Source organism: Mauremys mutica, chromosome 25 (genome assembly GCF_020497125.1).
Source record: "Mauremys mutica isolate MM-2020 ecotype Southern chromosome 25, ASM2049712v1, whole genome shotgun sequence".
Classification (NCBI taxonomy): Eukaryota; Metazoa; Chordata; order Testudines; family Geoemydidae; genus Mauremys; species Mauremys mutica.
Genome location: NC_059096.1, coordinates 4,797,652 through 4,819,922, shown reverse-complemented (window position 1 = coordinate 4,819,922; position 22,271 = coordinate 4,797,652). Strand labels below are relative to the sequence as shown.

General features: G+C 59.6%; 1 protein-coding gene across 8 annotated transcripts in view; it reads left to right on the top strand.

Annotated features, from left to right (window-relative positions):
* ARHGAP23 (Rho GTPase activating protein 23) overlaps positions 1 to 22,271 on the top strand; it is a 121,439-nt gene that overhangs the window by 58,964 nt on the left and 40,204 nt on the right. For all 8 annotated transcript variants that reach the window (XM_044999473.1, XM_044999471.1, XM_044999472.1 and 5 more), the window contains exons 2-5: positions 6,266 to 6,445; positions 15,405 to 15,429; positions 17,618 to 17,710; positions 19,817 to 19,895. In XM_044999473.1, coding sequence (XP_044855408.1) covers positions 6,266 to 6,445; positions 15,405 to 15,429; positions 17,618 to 17,710; positions 19,817 to 19,895 — 377 coding nt within the window. The remainder of the gene's footprint in view (positions 1 to 6,265; positions 6,446 to 15,404; positions 15,430 to 17,617; positions 17,711 to 19,816; positions 19,896 to 22,271) is intronic.

Genomic DNA, 22,271 nt, shown 5'->3' with positions numbered 1-22,271 from the left:
CCCTGGGAGCTGGAACTGTCGGCCGTTGGAGTTAGTAGAGTTAGGAGCGATGGGATGGGAGTGAGTCATACTTGTGCGGCTCTAGCATTGTCCACTGGAAGATCCCAGAGAGGTTCCCACATGCTAGGGCAGGGGTAGGCAAGCTATGGCCCGCGTGCCGAAGGCAGCACGCGAGCTGATTTTAATGGCACTCTCACTGCCCTGGTCCTGGCCACCGGTCCGGGGGGCTCTGCATTTTAATTTAATTTTAAATGACGCTTCTTAAACATTTTAAAAACCTTATTTACTTTACATACAACAATAGTTTAGTTATCTATTATAGACTTATAGAAAGAGACCTTCTAAAAATGTTAAAATGTATCACTGGCACCCGAAACCTTAAATTAGAGTGAATAAATGAAGACTCGGCACAGCACTTCTGAAAGGTTGCCGACCCCTGCGCTAGTGAATCAAGCCTCACTACCCTGTCTCCCTATCGATGCCTCGTCCCGTGTTACAGATGGGGAAACCGAGGCACAGATCTGGGAATGGAACCGAATTCTGAGATTGTCAAAGCCACCTAGGGGATTTGGATGCTCAATTCCCAGGCATTTGAGCGAGGATTGGGCATGCAAACCCCTTGGGCAATTTGAAAAACACAGCTGAGGTCTCTGTGCAGACATCCCTGCCCTCCCCACCCCCCAGAGAAACATCCTGGGCATTTGTATCCCTGTAGGACGTAGGGACCCAGATCGAAGTCGGGGCCCCACGGGCGGGACGCTCCCTTCCCCGGAGAGCCTCTGGCTGCTGGGATTGTCTCTCTCGGCGCACGCTGAAAGGAGCAGAGCCCTGAACATAGGGGCCGAGCCAGCCCCCTCGGGGAGGGGAAGATGGACTCGTCATGACTGAGTGTCTCTTTCTTCCGCCTCTCTGCCTTGGGGAGACTCGGGCAGTGCCAGGTGCTCGCACGCAGTCACTTTATTAAATAGGCTTCTGCCCTCCACGCGTTGCTCCCGCCCCCCTGGCAGCGTCAGGCCCATCTTCGCTAGGGCGCCACCTGCGCCCGCCTGATTGGAGCATTTGCATCCCCAGGTTATCGTCGGCAGAGCAGCCGTACGTTCCGGGGGGCTGCGGGGGCGAGGTGGGGGTCCCTTCGGGCCCTGTCTCATGCTGCTTTGTTTCAGGGGTGTCCCGTTGGGAGGATTTGTCTCGGCTTATCCAGCAGCAGGAGCTTTTTAGTGCACAGATGCGGCCTGATCAGATATTCGGCTTTTCCGACTGGTTGGACACGCCAGAGGAGAAGGATGCCTGGGAGGCACTTTTGGCTGGGGGGGGGAAGGGGGTCCTCTAGATGTGGCCTTGATCAGGAGCCACTTCAGCAACCTGCTGGTGCCTCCCACATCCTTCTCCTTTAATCTCTGGTTCTTTTTTCCCCTTTCCCGTTTCCTTTCCTGGCCTTTCTCCTCTTCTTTCCCTGGTCACTTTCTGTCCGTCTGTTTCACACCAGTCAAATGCTCCCCGCCCGCTGGAAGAGCGCGGGTGCCCTTGATGCTTACCCCAGCAGCTCTGCCCTCCGATAACCCCTCCTGTCTCCTGCTTCCTGCATTGTTGGTGCTGTTGTGACAAGAGCGAGCCTGGGAGGAATCTGGGTTTGCTGCCGTTCCGGGGCTGTTTTTTTTTCCCTTTCGAGCGCTGACCCTGGGTGTTACAGCCCCGGAGTGCAGCTGGGTTAGGCCTGCATGATGTGTGCTGCTGTGTGTGGTCGAGTGTTCCTTGTGCCCCATCGCAGACCCCCCTCTGCCTCCTGGCACAATCAACCCCACCAGGCTCTGCACAGAGGGAATGGTCGGTATCCAGCTGTTTGTCACATGGCTTGGCTCGCCATGGCCCATCTCGGCTCACCACGCTGGCACAGCGCGGGCTTGGAGGGTGCCGGGCGGCTGGCACAGGGGGCTATTCAGAGAGTTATCAGGGGGGCTTAGTCTCACGAGCCGGCCTGAGCTGAAGAAAGGCTCTGTGTTGTGAATGTCCGATAAGGGTTGCGGCCGCAGCGGAGCGTGAAGCGCTCGTCTGGAAAGGGAGAGCATGGAAAGCCCTTTATGCCCTGGATAGATTGCTTGGATCTCTGTCGGGACTGGGAGTCCCGTGGGGGAGCAGGAGGCGGCTGGCTCTGCACGATTAAAATCTGCATCCCCTGCCTGATGGGGCTCTGTGTCTCAGAGCGACAGCCTTAGGGGACGTGGCAGGCCAGCCGGCAGGGGAGCCGTGCCGAGGCAGACGGCACACAATAAAGCCGGGCACTAAGGCACGATTTGCACCCAGCACAGCTTCCTCCTGCTTGGAGCCCGGCTCAGCTGCGTGTGGCTTTGCCTTTCTGCACTTGGGTTCACGCTGGCCACAAGAGAGTGAATCCTCCGTGCAGGCAAAGCCTGGGTGAAAAGCTGAGCCTGGCGGGAGGCATGAGACTTGCTCAGATCCATTCTCTTAGGCACAGGATTCTGGTCTGGGCTTATCCCTGCAAATGTCCCAGATTAAACCGCTTCAAGCCAAGGAGGCGACATGCGATTCCCTCAGCGTGGAGAGCAGGGCTGGGAGTGCCGGTCTCTGCTATTGGGAGCTGAAGCAGCCCGCGTCCCTCCGGCTATGGAATTGCCAAGTCGTATTCTATGATAATACTGGGCTCTTCTGTTCTGCCTTTGGCTGAGGCTCTCCTTGTCCTTTAAAACATCCTGTTTATTCAGGCTCGCCTCTCCCCTGCAAGGAAGCTACGCGATCACCCTTCCCCCCATTTACAGGTGGGGAAACTGAGGCACGGCGTGGTGAATTGAATTGTCTGCGGTGATAAAGGGAGTCTGATCCAGGCACCGGAGCTGAGCCCAGATATCCTGAGTCCCAGCTGTATCCACCAGGCCAGGCTTCCTCTTGAACCGTGATTCTTACCTCCTTCCAGTCCACTCCCTCCCAGCTGCCGACCTCTGTTCCAGTCATTACAAATCTTCCCCTTTTCCTCTTGTTGGTTCCCCCCCCCCCCGAATGTTTCACCCCTTCTGCTGTTCGGCCCCAATCCCATTTTGCTGCCACGTTTCCTGCAATGTAGCTTGGGCCTGTCGGCCAGGTCTAAGAGCACCGAGTCCCCGCCGGCCTGCCTCTTGTGCAGCCATTCACACCAGGGCAAATCTGCACCCACTTTGCATAGGTTTAACAATGAAAACAGTACTGCCTAGCTCTTACATTACACTGTACGAAGGGAGGCAGAATCCGTATCCCTGTTTTACAGATGGGGAAACTGAGGCATAGGGCGTTGTCGTGACTGGCCGGTGGCATAGCCAGGACGAGAGCCCAAGTCTTCTGAGTCTCAGTCCAGTGCTCTACCCACTAGGCTACACAGGCCAGTGGAGAATGGGGCCCAGCGTGCAGGGCAACGCGGAGTTGGGTCCCAGGAGTAAACTTTTAAAAAGCACCCAAGTGACTAAGCAGCTGAAGTCTCATTTTCCAAGGGGACTTAGGAGCCCGCGTCTTGTCTGTGCAGGAAAGTGATTCTGGAGTCAGGTAGGGTGCGAGCTGAAAACACTACAGCTGTTCCAGAATAAGTGCATCCACCTGGGATGTTATTCCACAGTAGCTTTGCTGGTCGATTTCCCTGTGTAGACAAGCCCCAAGCTTTCCCATTGAAAGTCAGTGGGGGAGAGGCTCCTAAATCACTTAGGGGGCTTTGGCTAATTTTATCCCATCTCTTTATTTTGTGCCTGTCTCTCTTAGGGGCCAGGGGACGAGCAATACAATCATCTCGCAGATGGAAAAGGGGAATGCGGCGGGAGTGGAGTTATCGCCACGTTTATCTGTCTCGCAAGCCCCGCCACTACATAGTTCATAACCCGAACAATCACAACAGCCGGTTCTCCTCGCTGGATCTCAGAGCACTTCACAACCTGGGCTGGATTTATCCTCATGACGCCCCAGGGAGACAGGGCAGCGCTGTTGTCCCCACGTTCTCTGTCCCTCGGTTTCCCTAACTGCGAAATGGGGTTAATGCCGCTGACCTCCTTTGTGAAGCGCTTTGAGATCTGCTGATGAAAAGTGCTAGGACAGAGCCAGGGTTTATTCTTCGTTATAGAGGCAGGGTGGGGGAGCTACTGGACCAACTTCTGTTGGGGGAAGCTCTTCCTCCGGTCTGGAGAAGGTAACCAGAGCATCCAAGCTGAACGTAAGGTAGGACAGATTGAGTATGTGGGGTTCACGCACGTGCTGTAGGAGTGGTCAGTTCTGTGTTAGTAGGCAGCAGGGTGTGTTACCTGGTGTTGTGATGAGCCACAAAACCAGAGTCTCTGCTGAGCCCATGGTTTTGAGTGGCCGGAGGAGTTACGAATTGGCGCCCTGGCAGCCTCAGGACACTTACGAGGCCCTGAAGCGGCTGTTTGCTGGGCCTCTGTGCCCATTGGCGCATGCAGGCGGGAGATTTCAGCGGCCTGTCGTGGGCTTGGAGTGTTGGTTTATTCCAGTCAAGTCCCGCCAATGGGGCGGGAGGAAGGGTTGCAGAATCGGGCCTGGCATTGGAGCAGCTTTGGGGGGCCGGGAGGGTTGGGAAGAGCCTTCCCCATAGGAGGGATCCGTTGGCCAATGGCCACAAGTGCCGCAGGGACGGGTTTGCCCTGTAACCTTGTTGAGCCACATGACGTGCGGCGAGGCCCCATGGAGCCAAAGGAGGCTGGGTCCACGCGGGGGCCCGAAGGTGGAGCGTGGCTCTGAAGTGCAGCGTGTCGTGTTGCAAGGCTCGGGGAGCGGGGAGGCGGGGGGCTGGCAGGGAGCCCCAGGGCCTGCAGATTACACCCTGTGCCGCCTCTCGGCATTCCTCTGGTTGGCCGATTGAACGGGGCAGCTCCAGCCGGGCTGCGGCAAGTCTGCTTCCCACACCCTGCTGGGGAGACGCTGCCATCAGACTTGGTAGATTCACCCCCCCGCCCATTCCTCCCTTGGTATCTTGTTCGGTCTGCCACAGGCAGCCAGGGTGCACTTGGCTTTTTCAGTGGCCCAGACGTCCAACCGATTGTGCGTCTCCCTGCGTGTCCGGCGACCCAGCTGAAAACCCGGCGGCCACCAGCTGGGAGCTGCCGATTGTCCGATCAGAATCTGCCCGCTGCCGTCAGGCGACAGCACCGTGTAGCGCCTGATGGGGAGCCCCCTGCCCCGGGGCTTTATCGTGGGGGGTGGCAAGGAGGAGTCGGTGGCAGAGGACAGCAGGAGTCGGCTGGCTGCCTGCAGGAAGGGAAGGAGGAACCGGAGGCTGCCGAGCCCCAGGCCCTGGGAAGTGGGATCTGCTCCAGGAAGTGTCGAGTGCCAGCGCCCACAGTGGTGCCCGCCCCCTGCCCCCTTCCTGGCTCCACCCACGCTCTGGTTCTCACCAGGGATGTAATTGGAAGGGGACGTTTTTTTCATGCTGCCCCTGTCCTAGCAGTTCCCCTCCCCACGGCCTCCCGCACGCTGCCTTTGGCCTTCCCCAGCCGCGTCCCCCTCCTCACGCTGCCCCGCCGGCTCCTCATTTGCTCTGGGATCCAGTTCAAAAGCCCCTGCCCCTCGATCCAGCCAGCCACGCAGCACTTGTCGCATTCTCTCCCCCGCTCCCTCGCTGTCCGTGCACTGGCCTCGTCTCCCTCCAGCTTCACACACGCTCCCGGCAGCCGGTGCAAGAGCCTTCTCCAGCGCAGCTCCTGCCAGTGGGGAGCGTGTGCACACGCCAGTTGGGTCACTTCAGCGATACCGTTCTCGTTACCGGGATAGACCCCTGCCTAGGGTAGATCCAGCTGTTTGCTCAGGGTCCTTATGCCAGTGTAGCTCTTCCTGTGTGGGAAGGGGAATAAACGAATGTACAGACAGGAATTTCTATTGGGACATGGACACTTTTTGACTGCCCAGGAGCAGCTCAGGGGTGGGAAATGTAGACGGGTTTCCTGGGACAGGGCCAGTCTTTTTGCTCGACACCCGTGTAGCGCCTGACACAACAAGGCCCTGATCTTGGATTGGTGTTACCGTAACGCCAACAATGCATCACAATAATGAATTACCCTCCAGAGGCCCAGCTGCAGTCGGAGCCGCACAGTGCCAGGCGCGGCAGACAGATGAAATGAATTAACCCAGGTCACCCAGCAGGCTGGTGCCCCGAGTGCCAGCCCAGTGCCGTAACCACCAGGCCATCCTTCCTTTCATGGGGCCGACATGGCGGGCTAGGAGGGAAGAACACAGTAATCCAAGTGGAGAGCTGCCTTAACCGTTTTCTTCTTGCCCCCGACAGCCGCCGCTGGGCCGGAGAGATGGGACCTCTCCGAATGACAACGCCCCCCTGGAGGAGCCCTTCCCCTGGGTGGGGCCGAAGACGGTGCTGCTGCGGAAGAGCTCGCAGGGGGGGTTCGGCTTCACCCTCCGACATTTCATCGTCTACCCCCCGGAGTCGGCGGTCCACTCCAATGTCAAGGTAGCCCTGCCTTCCTCCCCTGGCTCCGACAGCCTGGGGGGCGTGTCCATTTGGAACGGGCCGGTCACCTGGGAGGAAGACCCCTCCCTCTGCTGAGTACAACGATAGCAGTATTTGGGGGGGTTGGGAGGAGTGGGGAGAGGGCAGCAGTTTTGGGTCCCCGGCCCCCCAGGACAGGCCTGGATGTTGATCCCTATCAAATTCCCCAGGGTGATTCATGTGAGTGAATGTTACCGGGGTCCCCAAAGGGGAGACAACCCAAATAAGCCAATTTCCCTGGCTCCCTCCCAGCTGTTATATGGTAGCAGCCTCCCTTCAAATTCTGCCTGCTTAAGAAGTCACTGGCTCCCTCCCTCCCCACAGCCTGTGCTGGGCCGGGGGTCTGACTATCTGACCGTGATCCCTCCTGGGAATCTCTGAGTCTCTGCAATCCGATGCACTCAGCTCATGGGGGTCTCTGAATCCGCTGTGAACGGCCCCCAGCGCTGCCTTCCCTCTGGCCCATGGAGCGTCCTGACTCTCTTGCTCAGACTGTCCGTTGCCTTGGCTTGCAACTCTCCCACGTGCTTTGAATTCTGCGTATTTCCACTGGGGGCAGGTGCCCCACAGTCCCCCAGTTTGAAATTCCATCTCTTTGTCCCAGGCACCGTCACTCCAAAGTGGCTGGTTCCCCCTTCCCCCTTCTCTCCCGTGGTTCAGCCACCCACCCCGCACTGCCCTCCGGGGACGCTCGCCAGCATCGCCCCTGGTTTAAATACCTGCAGAGGCCTTGCATCATGGTGACCTCCCCCTGGATGAGCCTGGCCAGGCCTTGGCTGTAGGCATGCAGGCCTCCTCCCCGGGGCTGAACGTGCTGCATCCATAGTCCTCTCAGCTCCTGCCGGCAGGATGCTCTCTGGCTCCAGCCAGCTGGTGGCAGAGAAGATGGCCCCGGCCGGCCCAGGGAAGGAAAGCTAAGCTGGCTTAGATTTCCCCGCACTTTTGCTTGTGGAGTGGAAGAGCAAATCGATCCGCTCCAGTGTCTGGCCAGTGAATGGGGCCACAGCTGAAGGAGAAGCCCCCTCCCCCCCCCCCAGCTCTCCACCACTAAACGCTACCGTCCTAATGAGAAACCGATGGGTCTGAGTGGCCACCAGCCCTGCAAACCCCCTGGTGCCTCTGCCCGGATGCTCTGCAGGTTTTGCTATAGAATGGAGCGAAATAAATCCCTTCGCTGCTCAAGTTGCTACTGTGGGGCCCATGCCGGATGCATAGTTGGTTGCCTCAGGACTATTGACCCAGAGGATTTTCCTCCTATTTGACTGGGGCATTGGCCCGTCGGGTCTGGTATCTTTCCTCCAAGAGAGGCCGATGCATGTTGCTTTTGCGGTATCCCCTACCGTGCAATGCCAAGTGGGGGGGATTCCTTCCTGTTCACTGCCGCCGGCGGAGGCCTCCCTGAAGCATGGCGTTTGCCTACCCGATCGGCGAGAATAACCACGCAACCGTCTCCAGCGCTGCTGTTTGACTGCCTGACCCGCTGCCGCCTGGAACGGCTTGATGTTTGCTCCTCTCTGAGCAGAGCCGCACCTGGCGAGGGCACTGCCTGTGGGCCTGGCACCTGCGGCACTGCACGCGTGGATGGGCCTTCGCTCGCCTGCCCAGAGGTACCACGGCCAAATGGCTGGTGTGGGGGGCGATCCCAGCGCCGGGGGCTGGCTTGCCCTGCGATTGCTATCGAGAAGGCGGCCGCGGGTCTGAGTGTGCGCGAGCCCGGGGGAGGCGGCGTTTCCAGAACGGGGGTGTATGGCAGTGCCCAGCTGGGGAGCCAGTCAGCTTCCGCATTCAGGGTTTGGGACCCTCTCCCCCAGCTGCGCTGCTCGCCCCCAGGGATGCATCCCGGAATCCCGTGCTCCTGTCCCCAGAAGGGGGAGTTGTGGTGGGGCTTTGACTGAGCTGTGTGGAAGGGCAGGGAGCCGGGGAGCATCCCAGCCCCCCACCCAGCTGCTGGTGCCCCCCCCCCCGGTTCAGGCTGAGAACTGCACCTTCGACACACAGTTTAACCCCTTCACCGCTGAACAGCAGGCTAGACAGGCGCAGCCGATGGGCTCCCTTGAAACAGCCCAAGGGATGGGGCCCGCCCTGACCTTCCCTAGCAGGGTGCACACGCAGCAGCAAATGGTGATTAAAGCAGCCAGCTGGGGCAGGCGATCTGGACGCTTCACCCAGCACAATTCGTGCAAAATAACCCCCGAGGTTCAGCTGAGACCTGCGTGGGGCCAAATGAGTTCTGCCCGTGGAGTGCGGCGGCACAATGTGGGGAGAGCGGGTGTATCCAGCCCCCTGCCGTGGAAGGGATCCCCTGCTTGATTCCTAGATTCGCCCGCTTGGTCCCTGGGGAGATAGAGTGGGTGGGGGCACAGCTGATTGCTGCAGACTTGGGGGGTGGGGCGGAGGAAGAGGTTTCAGTGGCAGAAAATCACAGCAATGCAGGAGCTGCCAAAGCAAAAGCGCCTGAGTCTGCTCTTGTGCCCAGGGCCTGATGCCTCAAGGGAAGCTGTCGCCCCTTCTCTGCCCCGGGGCCGTGCAGCTGACCGGCTGCGCAGCGCTTCCTTTCGGACCCGGCGCCCCCCGCGCGCCTCCCCTGCCTTCCCAAACGGGCCCTGCAGCATGAGGATTTGTTGGGACATTTTTTGACCTGACTCTTTAGCTTTGTTCAGCTGCCTCTGTTTGTTGGTGGGTGCCCGTAAATCCCCCTGTGCAAATCCCGTCGAACTGTTTGCTTTGCTGATCGCCGGTGGCGATGAATTCCACAGGTTTGCTACATGCTGCCTCCGGCAGATTGACTGGTAGCAAATTTACAGCTTTTCAGATTTACTGCCTGACGGATGGAGGAGCTCCTTCCTTTGCTGTGGCAGGATCAAGAGAAATGGCAGCTGGTTTCTTCGTTAACCAGTCATTATCTATAAATCATCTCCCACCCAGCTCCTCTCTCACCGAAATAATACAAGCCTTTTCTATCTCCCCTCCGGGACCTCTTAACAATCTGAGCTGTAAAACCCCAGGGACCACTCAATTCTACTTGGACTGCTCCTGAAAGGTATTTGTGTAAAGAGGAAGGATGATCTTATGGGTCAAGACCCTTGGCTGGTACTCAGGAAACCTGGGGTCAGTTCCTGCCTCTGCCACTGACTCCCTGGGTGACCATGGATAAGTCATTTAATCTCAGCCTGCATTCTCTAGCCTGTACAATGGAGAAAGGAAAGATTATTTCCCACTGCTTAGATGATAAGCTCTCATTGGAAGGAGCTGTCTCTTGCTGCATGTGTGGTGCCTCTTCCGTCCCCGCCCTGAGCTTGGTTGGGACCCTAACCTCCGCTGTAGTTAACAACATGTACACTACATGCCTAGTGTGCGCATGAAGGTATTTACAGCTTTGGCATGTAAGCCAGGCGGCCACGGGCACGTGCCCAGTTGCATGTGGGGCACGCCGTGGTTTTCCCACGTCGTTTTGCTGCCGCTCCAGGTCCTGGAGTTAATTTTGTGCTCAACACAGGACCTGGCCAAAATCCATGGCTCAGATTGCCCCTCTCTGCTCTGTCCTCGGTTCGACTGCCACCCTCCGCCTCACGGCTGGCTGCGTTTCGCTGGTGCTGAGGGGTAGGTACATGCCATGAAATCTGCCCAAAGAACCTGCTCCAACGGCTGACCTGATTGGGTGGAGTCGGAGTGGGACGGTACCTCCCTGTGTCTGGGGCAGTCCCTGAGAACTGGAGGTTGCCTTACATGGGCAGCTGGTAAAATACTCCAGGATGAACGTCTGCCAACTTGGAATTTTGTTGGCTGGAGACTTGAGACCTTTTGGGGTGGGGAGCATTTAATGACGGGGCTCATCTGGGGACGGAGGTACACCCAGGGCTTTATCCTGGCTGCTCAGGGCCGGTTCCTTTGCTAAGTCATTTCCTCCCCCGGCCGCCCGACTTGTTTTGGGAATCAAACAGCGTCTCGTCTCCAGGTGGCCTTTGATCTTTCCACCACGTATTTGCAGACTTTGAAACGTCTGACAATAGCACCCAACTGTTAGCTCCTTTCCCCGTCCTGGTCCAGGATGGATGTGAGGAGCCCGTTAAAACGGAGCTTTGTGTGACGGCAGCATCTGGAGTCGTCTCACATTGAGACATGTCCCTCGGCTGCCTCGCACCAAATCCCGACGCCTGCAGCATGGAGACCTGGCTCTCTACCCTCTGCTGGGTGTGGAACCGTGACACGACTGCCCAGAGCACAAGGCCCAGGAACCCGCTCCGCTCTATCCCAGCTCAGGACCTGAAAACCTGCATCCAGAAACGCTGACGCCGAGCCCTGGCTGCATTCTCTTTGCTGCATCCGGGAGCTGTTCAGAAATCCCTTCCCTGGACACAGGCCTGCTTTTCTCCTGCTGCATGACAGGGCTCCGACGTGGGCCTGACTCCTGTCTGCCTTTCCCCGGGGCAGCCTGGAGCAGAACTGGCAGCATGAGTGTGACGAGACCGCCCGATAACTCCCTCCCGCGTGGGACCGTGGCCTGGCCGCTTTCCCCTCCACCCCCTTTCCCAGCACTGCCGAGCTGGCCCAGCGAGCGGCGGGGATCCCAGGCACCGAGGCGCCTGTCCCGAGCAACCCGCAACCCCAGCACTGTTTGCTGGCGGCAGTTTCATTCGGCTCCAGCGTCTGGCCTGGAACTGCTGACCAGGCGGGACTCAGCATCGCAGCCGGAGCCAGCGCTCCCGGGTTCCGCCAGCCGAGCCTTTGTCTGGGTCGCTTTGGAAAGGAAAAGCAGGTTTCTGCCAGGCCCGTTCAAAGGCTGCCTGGGGTCTGGAATCGCTTGGATTCTCTCCCCTCTCTTCTGTGCAGTGTCCTTCAGACAAAGGGGGACCTGTCTTGGAGAGCCCGGTGCCCCCTGGGGCACTCCGTCCTTCGAGGTTTTTAAGGCCTGGCTTGACAAAGCCCTGGCTGGGATGATTTAGTTGGGGATTGGTCCTGCTTTGAGCAGGGGGGTGGACTAGAACCTCCTGAGGTCTCTTCCAACCCTGATGTTCTATGAGTCCATGTAGCCCCCTGCCTGACTCTGTAGTGCCCCCAAGGTTCCCCCACCCCCTTCAGGCCTCCCCCATCTCCGGCTCTCTGAGTCGCTAGTGGGGTTTATCCTCGCCGTGCCCTGTGCTGGCCTCATTGTCCAGCTGGGGGAGCGAGCCCCAGGGTAGATTCAGTGACGTGCTCAGGAACAGAGCCCAGGTCTCCTGAGTCCCAGCCCAGTGCCTGATCCACTCCATCATCCTCCCTACTTCTTGCACAACCCTGGAGGTCTCACTTTTGCCTCCCCTCCCACACGTGGGCACCATGGAGCGTCCCCCCCCTCACCTCGCCACTTTCCTGCCCACACTAAAAATATATGTCGCCCCAGCTGTACAAAATGGGCCTGGAGATTTACCAGCCCAAGCACCCAATCTCCTTGCCCGCCTTCCCTGGATGCCAATAGGTGCAGAAGGGTGGGTGTTTTACTCGCCCGTAAGTAACACCAACGACACCTCTCCTACTTTCCCTGGCTGAGCAGATCCTTTCCCAGGCTGCTGTAACCAGCCCCCACCCATCCAGAAACCTCCATCCGGCCTCCTTTCTGCCTCTGCGTTTCTTGAAGCCTCACAGGGCTCCCCGACCTTGCTTCCCGCAAGCTCCCAGGAGGGAGGCATGAGCCTGTCTAGGGCAGGTGCAGAACAATGCCCGAGGATGTCGTGAAGGCCAAGACTATAACGGTTCAAGCGGGTGCTTGGCAGAGGAGGGACCCGTGAATTGATTAGGGATGCTCCAGGCGTAGGGTCGCCCCGGTGGTGCTCGGAGCGAAGGGCAGCTGTTCCCGGGATCAGAACCGCTTTGGAAAGCAGCAACGCAAGGAGTGGAAATGCAGCTTGCTCCACAGCCGCCGGCTTTCGGGTGGTGGGAAGCAGGGCGGGGGAGCCGGGCCCCAGGCCAGACCTGGGGGGCAGGTTTCGGTGGAGCTGACTCAGCAGGGAGTGAGACAGGAGCTCTGCATTCCACGCAGCGCCGGCATCACACCTTTCCGTGCCACGGCGGAGCCAAACCCACACGCCCCCGGGGTGTCTGGCCTGGCACAGGAGCCAGGGCAGGTTGGAGGGGAGGGGAGAAACAGGGTGGGGCTGCGGGGGAGGAAGCCTTGGGCTTAAGGGAACTTTCCCATCCCACTCCCTTCCCACGGCCCCAGGAGTTCGGTAGCTGGGGGTGTTTGTATCTCCCCGCACGCGCCAGCTCCGCTGCTTTGGCTGAGCAGTTCGGGGAGGGAGCTGCCACCTCGATGACCCCATCCAGCTGGGCTTGGAAAAACTCCTCCCCCTCGGGTTCGGGGGGGGCTGCTTCCCCTTCCTTCTCCCCACCCCTGTGCAATCACAGGTCTCCACGCGCCGAGAGCCCTCTGGGGCGGTGGTCGGGCACCTGGGCTGCAGGATGGGACAGTGTGTTCAGGCTCCCCTGCCTGGAGGCTGATCAATCTGTGCCCCCCAGCCAATGTGGGACCTACCTGCCACGGTCGCAAGCTGCATGTCCTGACAGGGCCCTACCCCCCGCTTCCCATTGACCCGGAGCCGCGGGTTAACGTGGGGAATCTGGCATGCGACTCTTGGAAGCGTGTACCCAGCTCATGCCCTCCCGGCGACCTGGAAAGTGACATTCAGGGCAGCCCAGCAGAGCTGGAGTCTAAGAAGTCTCGGGCACAGCTTGGAGCATCCCCCCAGTGTCAGCCTCTGACTGGGACCAGCTGGGGTCAAGCCATCATCAGAAACATCAGCTCCGAGTTCGCGGGGATCCCCCCCCTTCCCTGTGCCTCCAGCCCATCCCCACGTCTGTCTCCCAAAATCCAGACGCCTCCTTCGCTCCCCCCTCCCAGCTCCAGATCTTGTCAGCTCGCGTCGTGCCATAAATAACACAGCACCGTGAAGACGGCCCCTCCGGCGGAAACCGGCACGTGGCCTCCCTCAATTCGCCCTGGATAATCATTACAGCACTAAATATAGCCACGCTCGCAGCTCGGGACCGGCCTCCAGAGAGCATCACCGGAGCGGCGCTTCCGGATGGGGGAGACTTTCAGCCCCCCGTGGCGGGGCGCTCCCCTTCCCTCTGCCAGCCCCTCTATTGGCGTGGACACTGGGCCTGGTGATAGGGTGGCACCATCCGCTTTCTTCCGAGCCACGCGGCAAGGTTTTGGCCCTTGTAACCGGGGTCGCTGCCTCCAGATCGCCCCCTTATGGCACGGGGCGGCCCTGCAGCACCCAGCCCTCAGTTTCCCTTTTTGGGTCTTCACAAGAGCTCTGCAACCCAAAATACTTCACAAGGTTCCGCCTGGTGTATTGAGTCCTGGCAACAACGTCTCTCCCCACTGCCCCCCCCTCCCCGAAAAAAGGAATTCAAATCAAACCCACCGGGTCACACCTCGGAGCAGCAGGCCAGGCCTCCCTTCGCCAGCATCTCCCCATGTGTGTCTCCCCTGCTGTCTGAGGGACGGCTGCAGTGCCATCAAAACCCCGCGGCGCCAGTCTCAGATCCCAGGTTAATTGGCTCGGCCTGCGGGGAATGTTCACATTTGGGCTGCGGGTGGATCCCGGGCTCCAAGACCCGCCCCCCTCGTGGGGTTTCAGAGCCCTGGCCCGAACGTCTGCACTGCTATTTATAGCCCCGGTCGCCCCTCTGAAGCCCTTCTGCTTCCCTTGCTCGTTCTCCCGTTACCCATCTCGGATTCCCCTCTGACGGGACGCGGGAGAGGGCTCAGAGCCTGCCTCCCCCGGCTGCCGGAAGCTGGTAGCACACCCAGGGCAGGGAGCTCGTCTCCTGGGGACGGAGGGGGGTGGGATTTGCAGTGCTGCCTGGGGGATTTAGACACCCAGTCCCCATTCAGTTTAATGGGAGCTGGGCGTCCAAATCCTTTAGGCTGCTGTGCAGATTTTTCGATTGCTCTGCAGTGACCCCTTTGGCTGACTCGGGAATGGCAGGGTACCCCGAAGGGCTCAGGGGGAATGTCTGTTTCCCCAACCTACCGGTCCTTCCCAGCCCACGATTGGTCCGGGCGGCTCTCTCCCTTATTGCCTCTGCTCCAGACCTAGCCAATCCTGGCGGGTTTGAATTGGCACCTTCTGTTTCCCTCCAGCAGTGCCAGCTGCCCAAGGCATCCCACAGCGATCACCCCAATCGCACCAGGGTCGCCCCTCCTGATACAGGCTCCTGTTGTGGGGTGAGAGGATTTACCCTTGCGGGGGGGGGGCAGCTTTACGTTTCACCCAGGGGCCAGCAGAGGCTGCTCAAGGGATGCCCGATCATGGTGCCCCACCCCCCAACTCCTGGAGCGGCACTGACCCCTATGGGGGAGAGGAGATTACAGCTTCATTCTCCGGCCAGGGCCCTGGGTGAGCGGAGCCCACAGCCCGATGGCCCCAGGGGGCTGTGATTGTTTCTTCCGGGGAGCAGGCTTGTGGGAGCTGAGTGTGCGCCCACCCTCCCGGCAGCTGTATGGCCAGATCAGGGCTTCCTCTGAGGCTGTCAGAAAGGGCAAACCTGCTGTGGCACTCTCCCCTTGGCTAATCGCCCATGGCCGGAAGCTGGGGTGGCCATTATACAGTCACTGTGAGGGAGAATAAACCCCTCCACCACCCCGCACCTGCTGAGCTGATGTGCTGACGGCCCAGGGAGATCCTGTGTCAAGAGTTAATTTTACCCTCTGGGCAGTCGGGGCGGCAGAGGGAGGATAAGAAGGCGCCAGGTCACTTTGCTGGTGTTTCGGTGCCCCAGAGGTTACCCGTGCTCCCTGTCCGCTGAGCCGCCCCTACTGCTGGGTTCCCCCCTTGGTGTTAATCAACCGTCCCGAGGGATCTGTCCCTCGTCCTGCTCTTCCGGACTTCTCCAAAGCCTCTGTGACATTGGTGTCTCTCTCTTCCCTGTGCAGGAGGAAGAGAATGGAAACCGAGGAGGTAAGCACCTATCTCTGGCACCCTGCCGCTTGTATCGTCTATGCACGTGTGTGTGTATCATGTGTGCATGTGTGTGTATGTGTCACGTGTGTGTGTGTCCCCCTTGTGGCCAGACACGAACGGATGGCCGTGTGTGAAAGGGAGCCGATTGGTGCTCTGGCCTGCTTTACCGACCAGCCCACACTCAGTACCTCCCCGCCAGGGACGTGATTGCAGACCATGGTGGTTTGTGAAATGCACCAGGCTGCTGAGCAGCGGATCAGTGTAGCAGCAGACCGGCCGGGCAGGGAGGGGGGATCTTTCCAGCACAGACCAAGTTACCTGGCTCCCCTTAGCGTGAATCGCCAATCTGCTGAACTAAACCTGGGCCCGAGCTGAGCCGGCTCAGCCATTGAGTGGCAGCTCCGTCGCACTCGGAGATGGGCAAGCTGAGTGCCCCCAACGCCAAGGGAGGCTGCCCTGCCTGGTGGGGCGATCTCAGACCGTGCAGGAGGAAGCCTGTGTAGAGATGCTGTGGTAGGATCCCTCTAACATCCCAGCCATTGGGGGTATCTGTCCCCTTCCCCCGCTTACTAGCGGTTGCATTATTCATCCCCAAATCCATTAGGTGATGCCCCATTGGCAGTACCTTGGGCACTTCCCCACGTCTCCGCCCCTAGCTAGGACCTTCCCGACTAGACCCCAGAACCAGCTGGTTCTCCTGCCTCCCCCAGCTGCTCTGCGTTGGCCCCGGCTGTGTGCTGGCCGCAGAGCGGCTGCTCCTGGGAAGGGATAAAGCTGCCACCTGGCAGGTTTCGGTGCCGTGCATCACTCCCCAGGCTGGGAACTGGACCTTGCCCTAGGTTTACAGCAAAGGTTTAGATTTACGGCTCTGTGGCACCTCAGTTCTGTTCCTGTCCCGGGCTCTCCCCCTCCGAACCCCTAGCTCTGGGGATGATCCACCAGCCTGTCCTGCAGCACCCACGCTCCGAGGCCTCTCCCTGCACAGGGAGCGCCGGCCCTGCAGAGTCATGGGGGGAAGGGGGGAGAATGGCCTTGTAGACAGATCCCAGACCAAGCTCCGATCAGGGCCCTAGAGGTGTACAAGTGTCCGTGCCTGAGTGGCATCTGCTGCGGCCCAGCGGGGGGAGCGGGCCCTCCTGGGAGGGCACATGGACGTGGGGGGAGCCGTGACTTCCGCGGCCCGCACACAGTTACCGAAGCTGCTCTTGGCTCTGTGCAGAGGACAGTCTGAAGCCCAGCACCCGGCCTGCACCTCCAGGCGGGAGTTGAGTTAAGCGGATCTGATGCAGTCAGAACGGATAGCCACACGCCGGGCTTGACGGAGAACTTCCAGTTCTGGCCCCTCGCTCAACTCCGGCCCTGCGGGGAGGGGACTGGCTGCAGACGAAGCACATCTGGAGGCTGGGGGGGGGAGGTGATGGACCACGGCGCACACAGGCTACTCCGGCACATCCCCTGCCCCTTCCTGCTCTGCCATTCCCTGCCCATAACCCTGAACCACCCACAGCCTCTTGCTGTGACCCCAATCCCTCGCAGCCAACGGATTGTGGGATGGGGTGGGTCGTGGCAAGAAATCGGGGCTGTGGTTGGGTCCCAGGTGGGGAGAGGCTGAGAACCACCAGTTGAAGAGGGGCTGAAACCTTCCTTCCCTCCTGCCCAGGAGGATCTTGTCCCACCAGGGGTCCACTCACAGATAATGTGTGTCGCCCTAGGACCAGATTGTTCCTCTGGGTCCTGGCCTTCGAGGTCTGTTTTTGCCGGTGTGGAGCTGCAGTGCTGGAACCTGCTGGGGTTGTTTAAATTGCGGTGTGTGTTCTGTGTGGCTCTGGCAGTGCGTGTGTGTAGCCAGTGTGTATGCATGTGAGTGTCTTGTGTGTGTATGACTTGTGTGTGTGCGCTCAAGCACTTGATACTGTGTGTTTGTATCCAGTACACACGAGTGTGTGTGTATCCAGTGTGTGTGCGCTCATGCATGTAGCTCTCTGCGTGTGTAGCCAGTACACACGAGCGTGTTGTATCCAGTGTGTGTATGCACGTGCTCATGCACGTAGTTCTCTGCGTGTGTGTGTCCAGTGAGCACGCGTGAGGGTGTGAGTATACAGCGTGTACCCATCTTTCCCGTGAGGGACCCCCCGGTGCCGAGCTCTGGTCTCTGACGTCCTTTCCCTTCCCTTTCCTGGCGCAGGTCCCCAGCGGAGCCGCCTGGAGCCCATGGACACCATCTTTGTGAAGAATGTGAAGGAAGCTGGGCCTGCGCACCAGGCTGGCCTCCGCACAGGTGAGGGAGCCCCCCACTGGGTGGGGGCGACCTGGGGGGACTGCACTGGGAAAGCCAAAGTGCTCCTGGAGGGGATTGAAATCCAATGGACTGAGGGCTCCCATGGGAAACAGACCGAAAAACCCTTCCAGTTAATTCAAATGCTTGGTAAACAGCTGGGGGAGAACAGGGCTTTGTTAAAGATTCAAACACACGTTCTGGACTGGGGTCCCTAGGGTTACACCCCTTGCCATTGCTGGGGTCCCTAGGGTTACACCCCTTGCCATTGCTGGGGTCCCTAGGGTTACACCCCTTGACAGTGCTGGGGTCCCTAGGGTTATACCCCTTGACAGTGCTGGGGTCTCTAGGGTTACACCCCTTGCCAGTGGTGGGGTCCCTAGGGTTACACCCCTTGCCATTGCTGGGGTCCCTAGGGTTACACCCCTTGACAGTGCTGGGGTCCCTAGGGTTACACCCCTTGCCATTGCTGGGGTCCCTAGGGCTACACCCCTTGCCATTGCTGGGGTCTCTAGGGTTACAAACAAGCAGGCAGAAGACAATCTTTAGGCCGAATCAAGGCACAAATTCAGTGCCTGCCCTGTGTGTCTGCAGGGGCCGTTCCTCCCCAAGGGACAAATCTGGCAGACGCCTGTCTGCAGAGCACAGGGCATGAGCTGAACCCCACTGAACACCAGGGGAGGTGCCGATGGAGGTGGGAGCAGAGAAGGAAGGAGCCTGGCACTCCGTGTATTAGCAGTGAAGCCATTTCCCACAGAGGGGCGGGAGAGAAGCTTTGATTCCTCCTAACTCCAGCGAGTCCTGCCAGCCTCCCTCCTGCATGTCTCTTAGCTCCGTACAGCTGGGGGGTGGGAACTGGTGGTGGAGCCAGGGCCAGAGTCAGAATCGCTTCTCAAGCGGTAATTAACTAATGGGGGGTGGGGAGTGGAAGTGTGTCCTGGGTGCACAGGACATGGCTGGGGCTTTCCCTGCAGATCCCCCTAACGGGTCCGTAGCCCTTGGCTCCACCCAGATGTCACCTTCTCAACCCCTTCCATGCTCCTGGGCTGCTCCTCTTCGGTGTGTGCCAGCCGTGTAGCCACCCTGCAGTGCCCGGGGGCATGCCCCTGCCATCCGGCGGCGGGCTGAAAGGGGACGCTTGTTCACTAGCCAGTGGGGAAGCCAGCTGTGCCACGTGAGGGTGAAAATCTCCCCCTCCGCAGGGGGCGTTGGGGCAAAGGGTCCCTCCAGACCTCTCAGCTCGGAGTGAGCTCACTGCCTGGAAAGAAGGGGAGTCGCCATAGCCCGGTTGCAGCAGAACCTAGGGAACCCCATAAGGGAGCCTCACTGGAGAGGCCTCGCCTCAGAGCTCCCAGCCTGGGGGAAAACGTCCTTATCCTTGTGTGACATTTGTCCCTATGATGTCCTGTCCGCCCGGGTGGATCGCTCGCTCCAGGCTGTGGTTAGGGGCAGAGGGAAGGGGCTTTCTCTCTCTCCCCCCACCTTGCCCATTGCTCTATAATACGATCTCTGAAAGCGGTTGTCTCTTGCCACAATCAGCTGGTGCCCACCCAGAGCAGCGCAGGGGCTGGCACTTTTGGGCCCCCAGGCGTCGGTGGCGACAGCAGTAACCGTTCTGCCAGCGCTCAGGGTGGGGATGGCATGTGCCCGGCTAACATGACCCGGCAGTAAACGGAAGGAAGGCGCTGAGTGTTGTGTCCTCTGGGCCAGACGTCAGCTGGCACGAACCTGGGGCGCTCCCTTGTCTTCGGCGGAGTGAGGCCAGCTGAGGGTCCCGCCCTGCCGTGGCCCCCTGGCCCAGCCGCTGAGCGCTCGTTAACAGGGCCAGGACTGCAAGGGGGACGGGTCGTCTGCCCAACAGGCTGAGGCAGGAGAGCAGTCCGATAACAAAGGCAAGAGGACTCGCTTCCCGGATGATTTCCAGCGCCATTGCTGGGGACAGAGGGGGGCTTTCTTAACGCCACTGCCCCATCTCCTGCGAGGTGCCGAGTGCCCCCAGCTCCCACGGGTAGCGGCACGTTGCTATGGTTACCGCCAGCTGTGCTCGCTCCGGGTTGGCTAGCTGCTCTCCCGTTCACGTGTGGGCCTGCGGTTCTGTTCCCTCTGCAGGAGACCGGCTTGTCAAGGTGAACGGGGAGAGCATCATCGGAAAAACCTACTCCCAGGTCATAGCGCTGATCCAGAACAGGTGAGGGCATGCTTGTGCCGCAGGGCGGGGGGCCGGATGCGCCCTGGGGTGAGACTGCGGGCTGAGACGAAGTGCGCCCGAATGTTCACACTCAAATCCGCCATCCTCAAAGGTGCGTGGGTGCCCGACTCCTAGTGGGGCCAGGGCTAATCGGGTGCCTAAATACCTTGGAGGAGCTGGGCCCTAGGCCAAGCTTTTCCAAAGCGATGAGTGATTGTTGGCCGGCCACCTTGAGACACCCCAAGAGGCCTGGTTTGCACGAAGTGCTGAGGTCCTGCCCCAGGAAGGTGGGTCCCCATTGCCAGGCACTTGGGGAAAAGCCGGTGTGGATTACTGGCGGGTGCTGGATCGGCTGAGCTGATGGATGTGGGAGAATTTCCTACCCCCCCCCCTTAGTTCTCACACGCTCCCTCACACACCGAGAAGGGAAGAAAGAAGCCGGTGTGTGCGTGTCTGTCTCTCTTTGGAGCTGGGATTTTATTAATGACCTGGATTTGTGTGTATTCCACTCTGTGTGTAACGACTGATTAGACAGGGGAGATAGAGGGGCAGACCTGACCAAGATAGCTCCTAAATATAGCACCCGGGGAAGGAACCAAATGAAAGTGATCTGGATACGAACTAAATATAAGACACGGCCCTGGGTGCTAAATGCATTTGGACAAATCCCCGGTGGCAGTCAGCTGGGGAGGGGGATGGTGCGGGCTGTCTGCTGTGCACTGGCTCTCAAACTGAAATGGGGTTTCCTGCGGTTGTGTTGCAGTTTCTTGCCATGGCTTGTGCTTCTCGCTAGTGGGGAAAGAAATAAGCAGCCGCTGTCACCAAAGGAAGAGGGGGTGGTCGTGTGGCTAGAGCAGGGGATGGGGAGCCAGGACTCCTGGGTTCCAGGCCTGGCTCTGTGATGGAGCATGGTCTAATGGTTAGAGCAGGAGACCGGGAGCTAGGACTCCTGGGTTCTATCCCGGTCTCTGGGAGGGAATGTTGGCTAATGGTTAGAGCGGGGGACCGGAGCTAGGACTCCTGGGTTCTATCCCGGTCTCTGGGAGGGAATGTTGGCTAATGGTTAGAGCGGGGGACCGGAGCTAGGACTCCTGGGTTCTATCCCGGTCTCTGGGAGGGAATGTTGGCTAATGGTTAGAGCGGGGGACCGGAGCTAGGACTCCTGGGTTCTATCCCGGTCTCTGGGAGGGAATGTTGGCTAATGGTTAGAGCGGGGGACCGGAGCTAGGACTCCTGGGTTCTATCCCGGTCTCTGGGAGGGAATGTTGGCTAATAGTTAGAGCGGGGGACCGGAGCTAGGACTCCTGGGTTCTATCCCGGTCTCTGGGAGGGAATGTTGGCTAATGGTTAGAGCGGGGGACCGGAGCGAGGACTCCTGGGTTCCATTCTGTTCCTGTGAGGGTATGTTAGAGCAGGGGGACTAGGGGTCAGGACTCTCAGCCCTTTTCTCCACGCAAGTTCGCAATGGTGGACTTGGCAGTGCCGAGTTGGGAGGAGGGACTGAAGGAGAGAGGGTGGGCGAGTGCCTCACGGAGGTGGGGAGGGGCCCTGCTCAGACTAAGGGAGAGGTGAGGTGAGCTACAGGCATGGAGGGGACATGGTGCAGCAGGCGCCTTTGCCAGGTGTGCCGCTCCGGTTAGCGGGCGGCTGTGTGGCCTGTGAGTCAAGCAGCGACACATGCCCAGCCCAGCGCAGGGCTGGATCCGAGAGCTGCTGCTGCCTGTGCACCCCCATGCAGCTAGCGGGGTGAGGGGGATGCGTAGCTACACTGTGACAGGTCCTGTCCTTTGCATGTGGCGTGAGGACAAAGTCTTTCCTGTCCCCTGGGAAGGAAAATGGCCCATCGTGGCGGCTTGGCTGCTGTCTCCTCTGGGAGTAACAGCAGCTTCTACTGTCCCAGGCTGCATGTGTGAGCTGCTGCTGCTGCTGCGCTGGCCCGCATGGGCCCTGTGCTGCTGGGATCTTCTGGCTCAAACCCTTGGAGTAAAACCGCTGCCCTGCGAATCTCCCGCCCAGTTCTCGTGCACTAGCTCAGGGCTGCGATGCTGCAGATCTGCAGCCTTTAAACAGCGCCGGGGAATTGAACTTAAAAAAAAAAAATCAATAAAACCCACCACCCTTGTTCCTTCAGCGTTAACTCCTACTAATCAGATACCCCCCCGGCCGCAGCCAGCCAGACACCGGGTCCGTGAGGACCGAACCCTGGACTTGCAGCACCAAAAGCACACGCCTCAGTCCCTTGAGCTTCGAGGGTAATTCCCAGAGCCGCCTGCCAGTTGCAGGCCGTGCCTCCTTCCCAGCCACTCACGCAGCATCGGGTGGGGAGTGCTATCCCGTGCGTCTGGAACCCACCTCCGCTGCGGAGCCCTGGCGTCC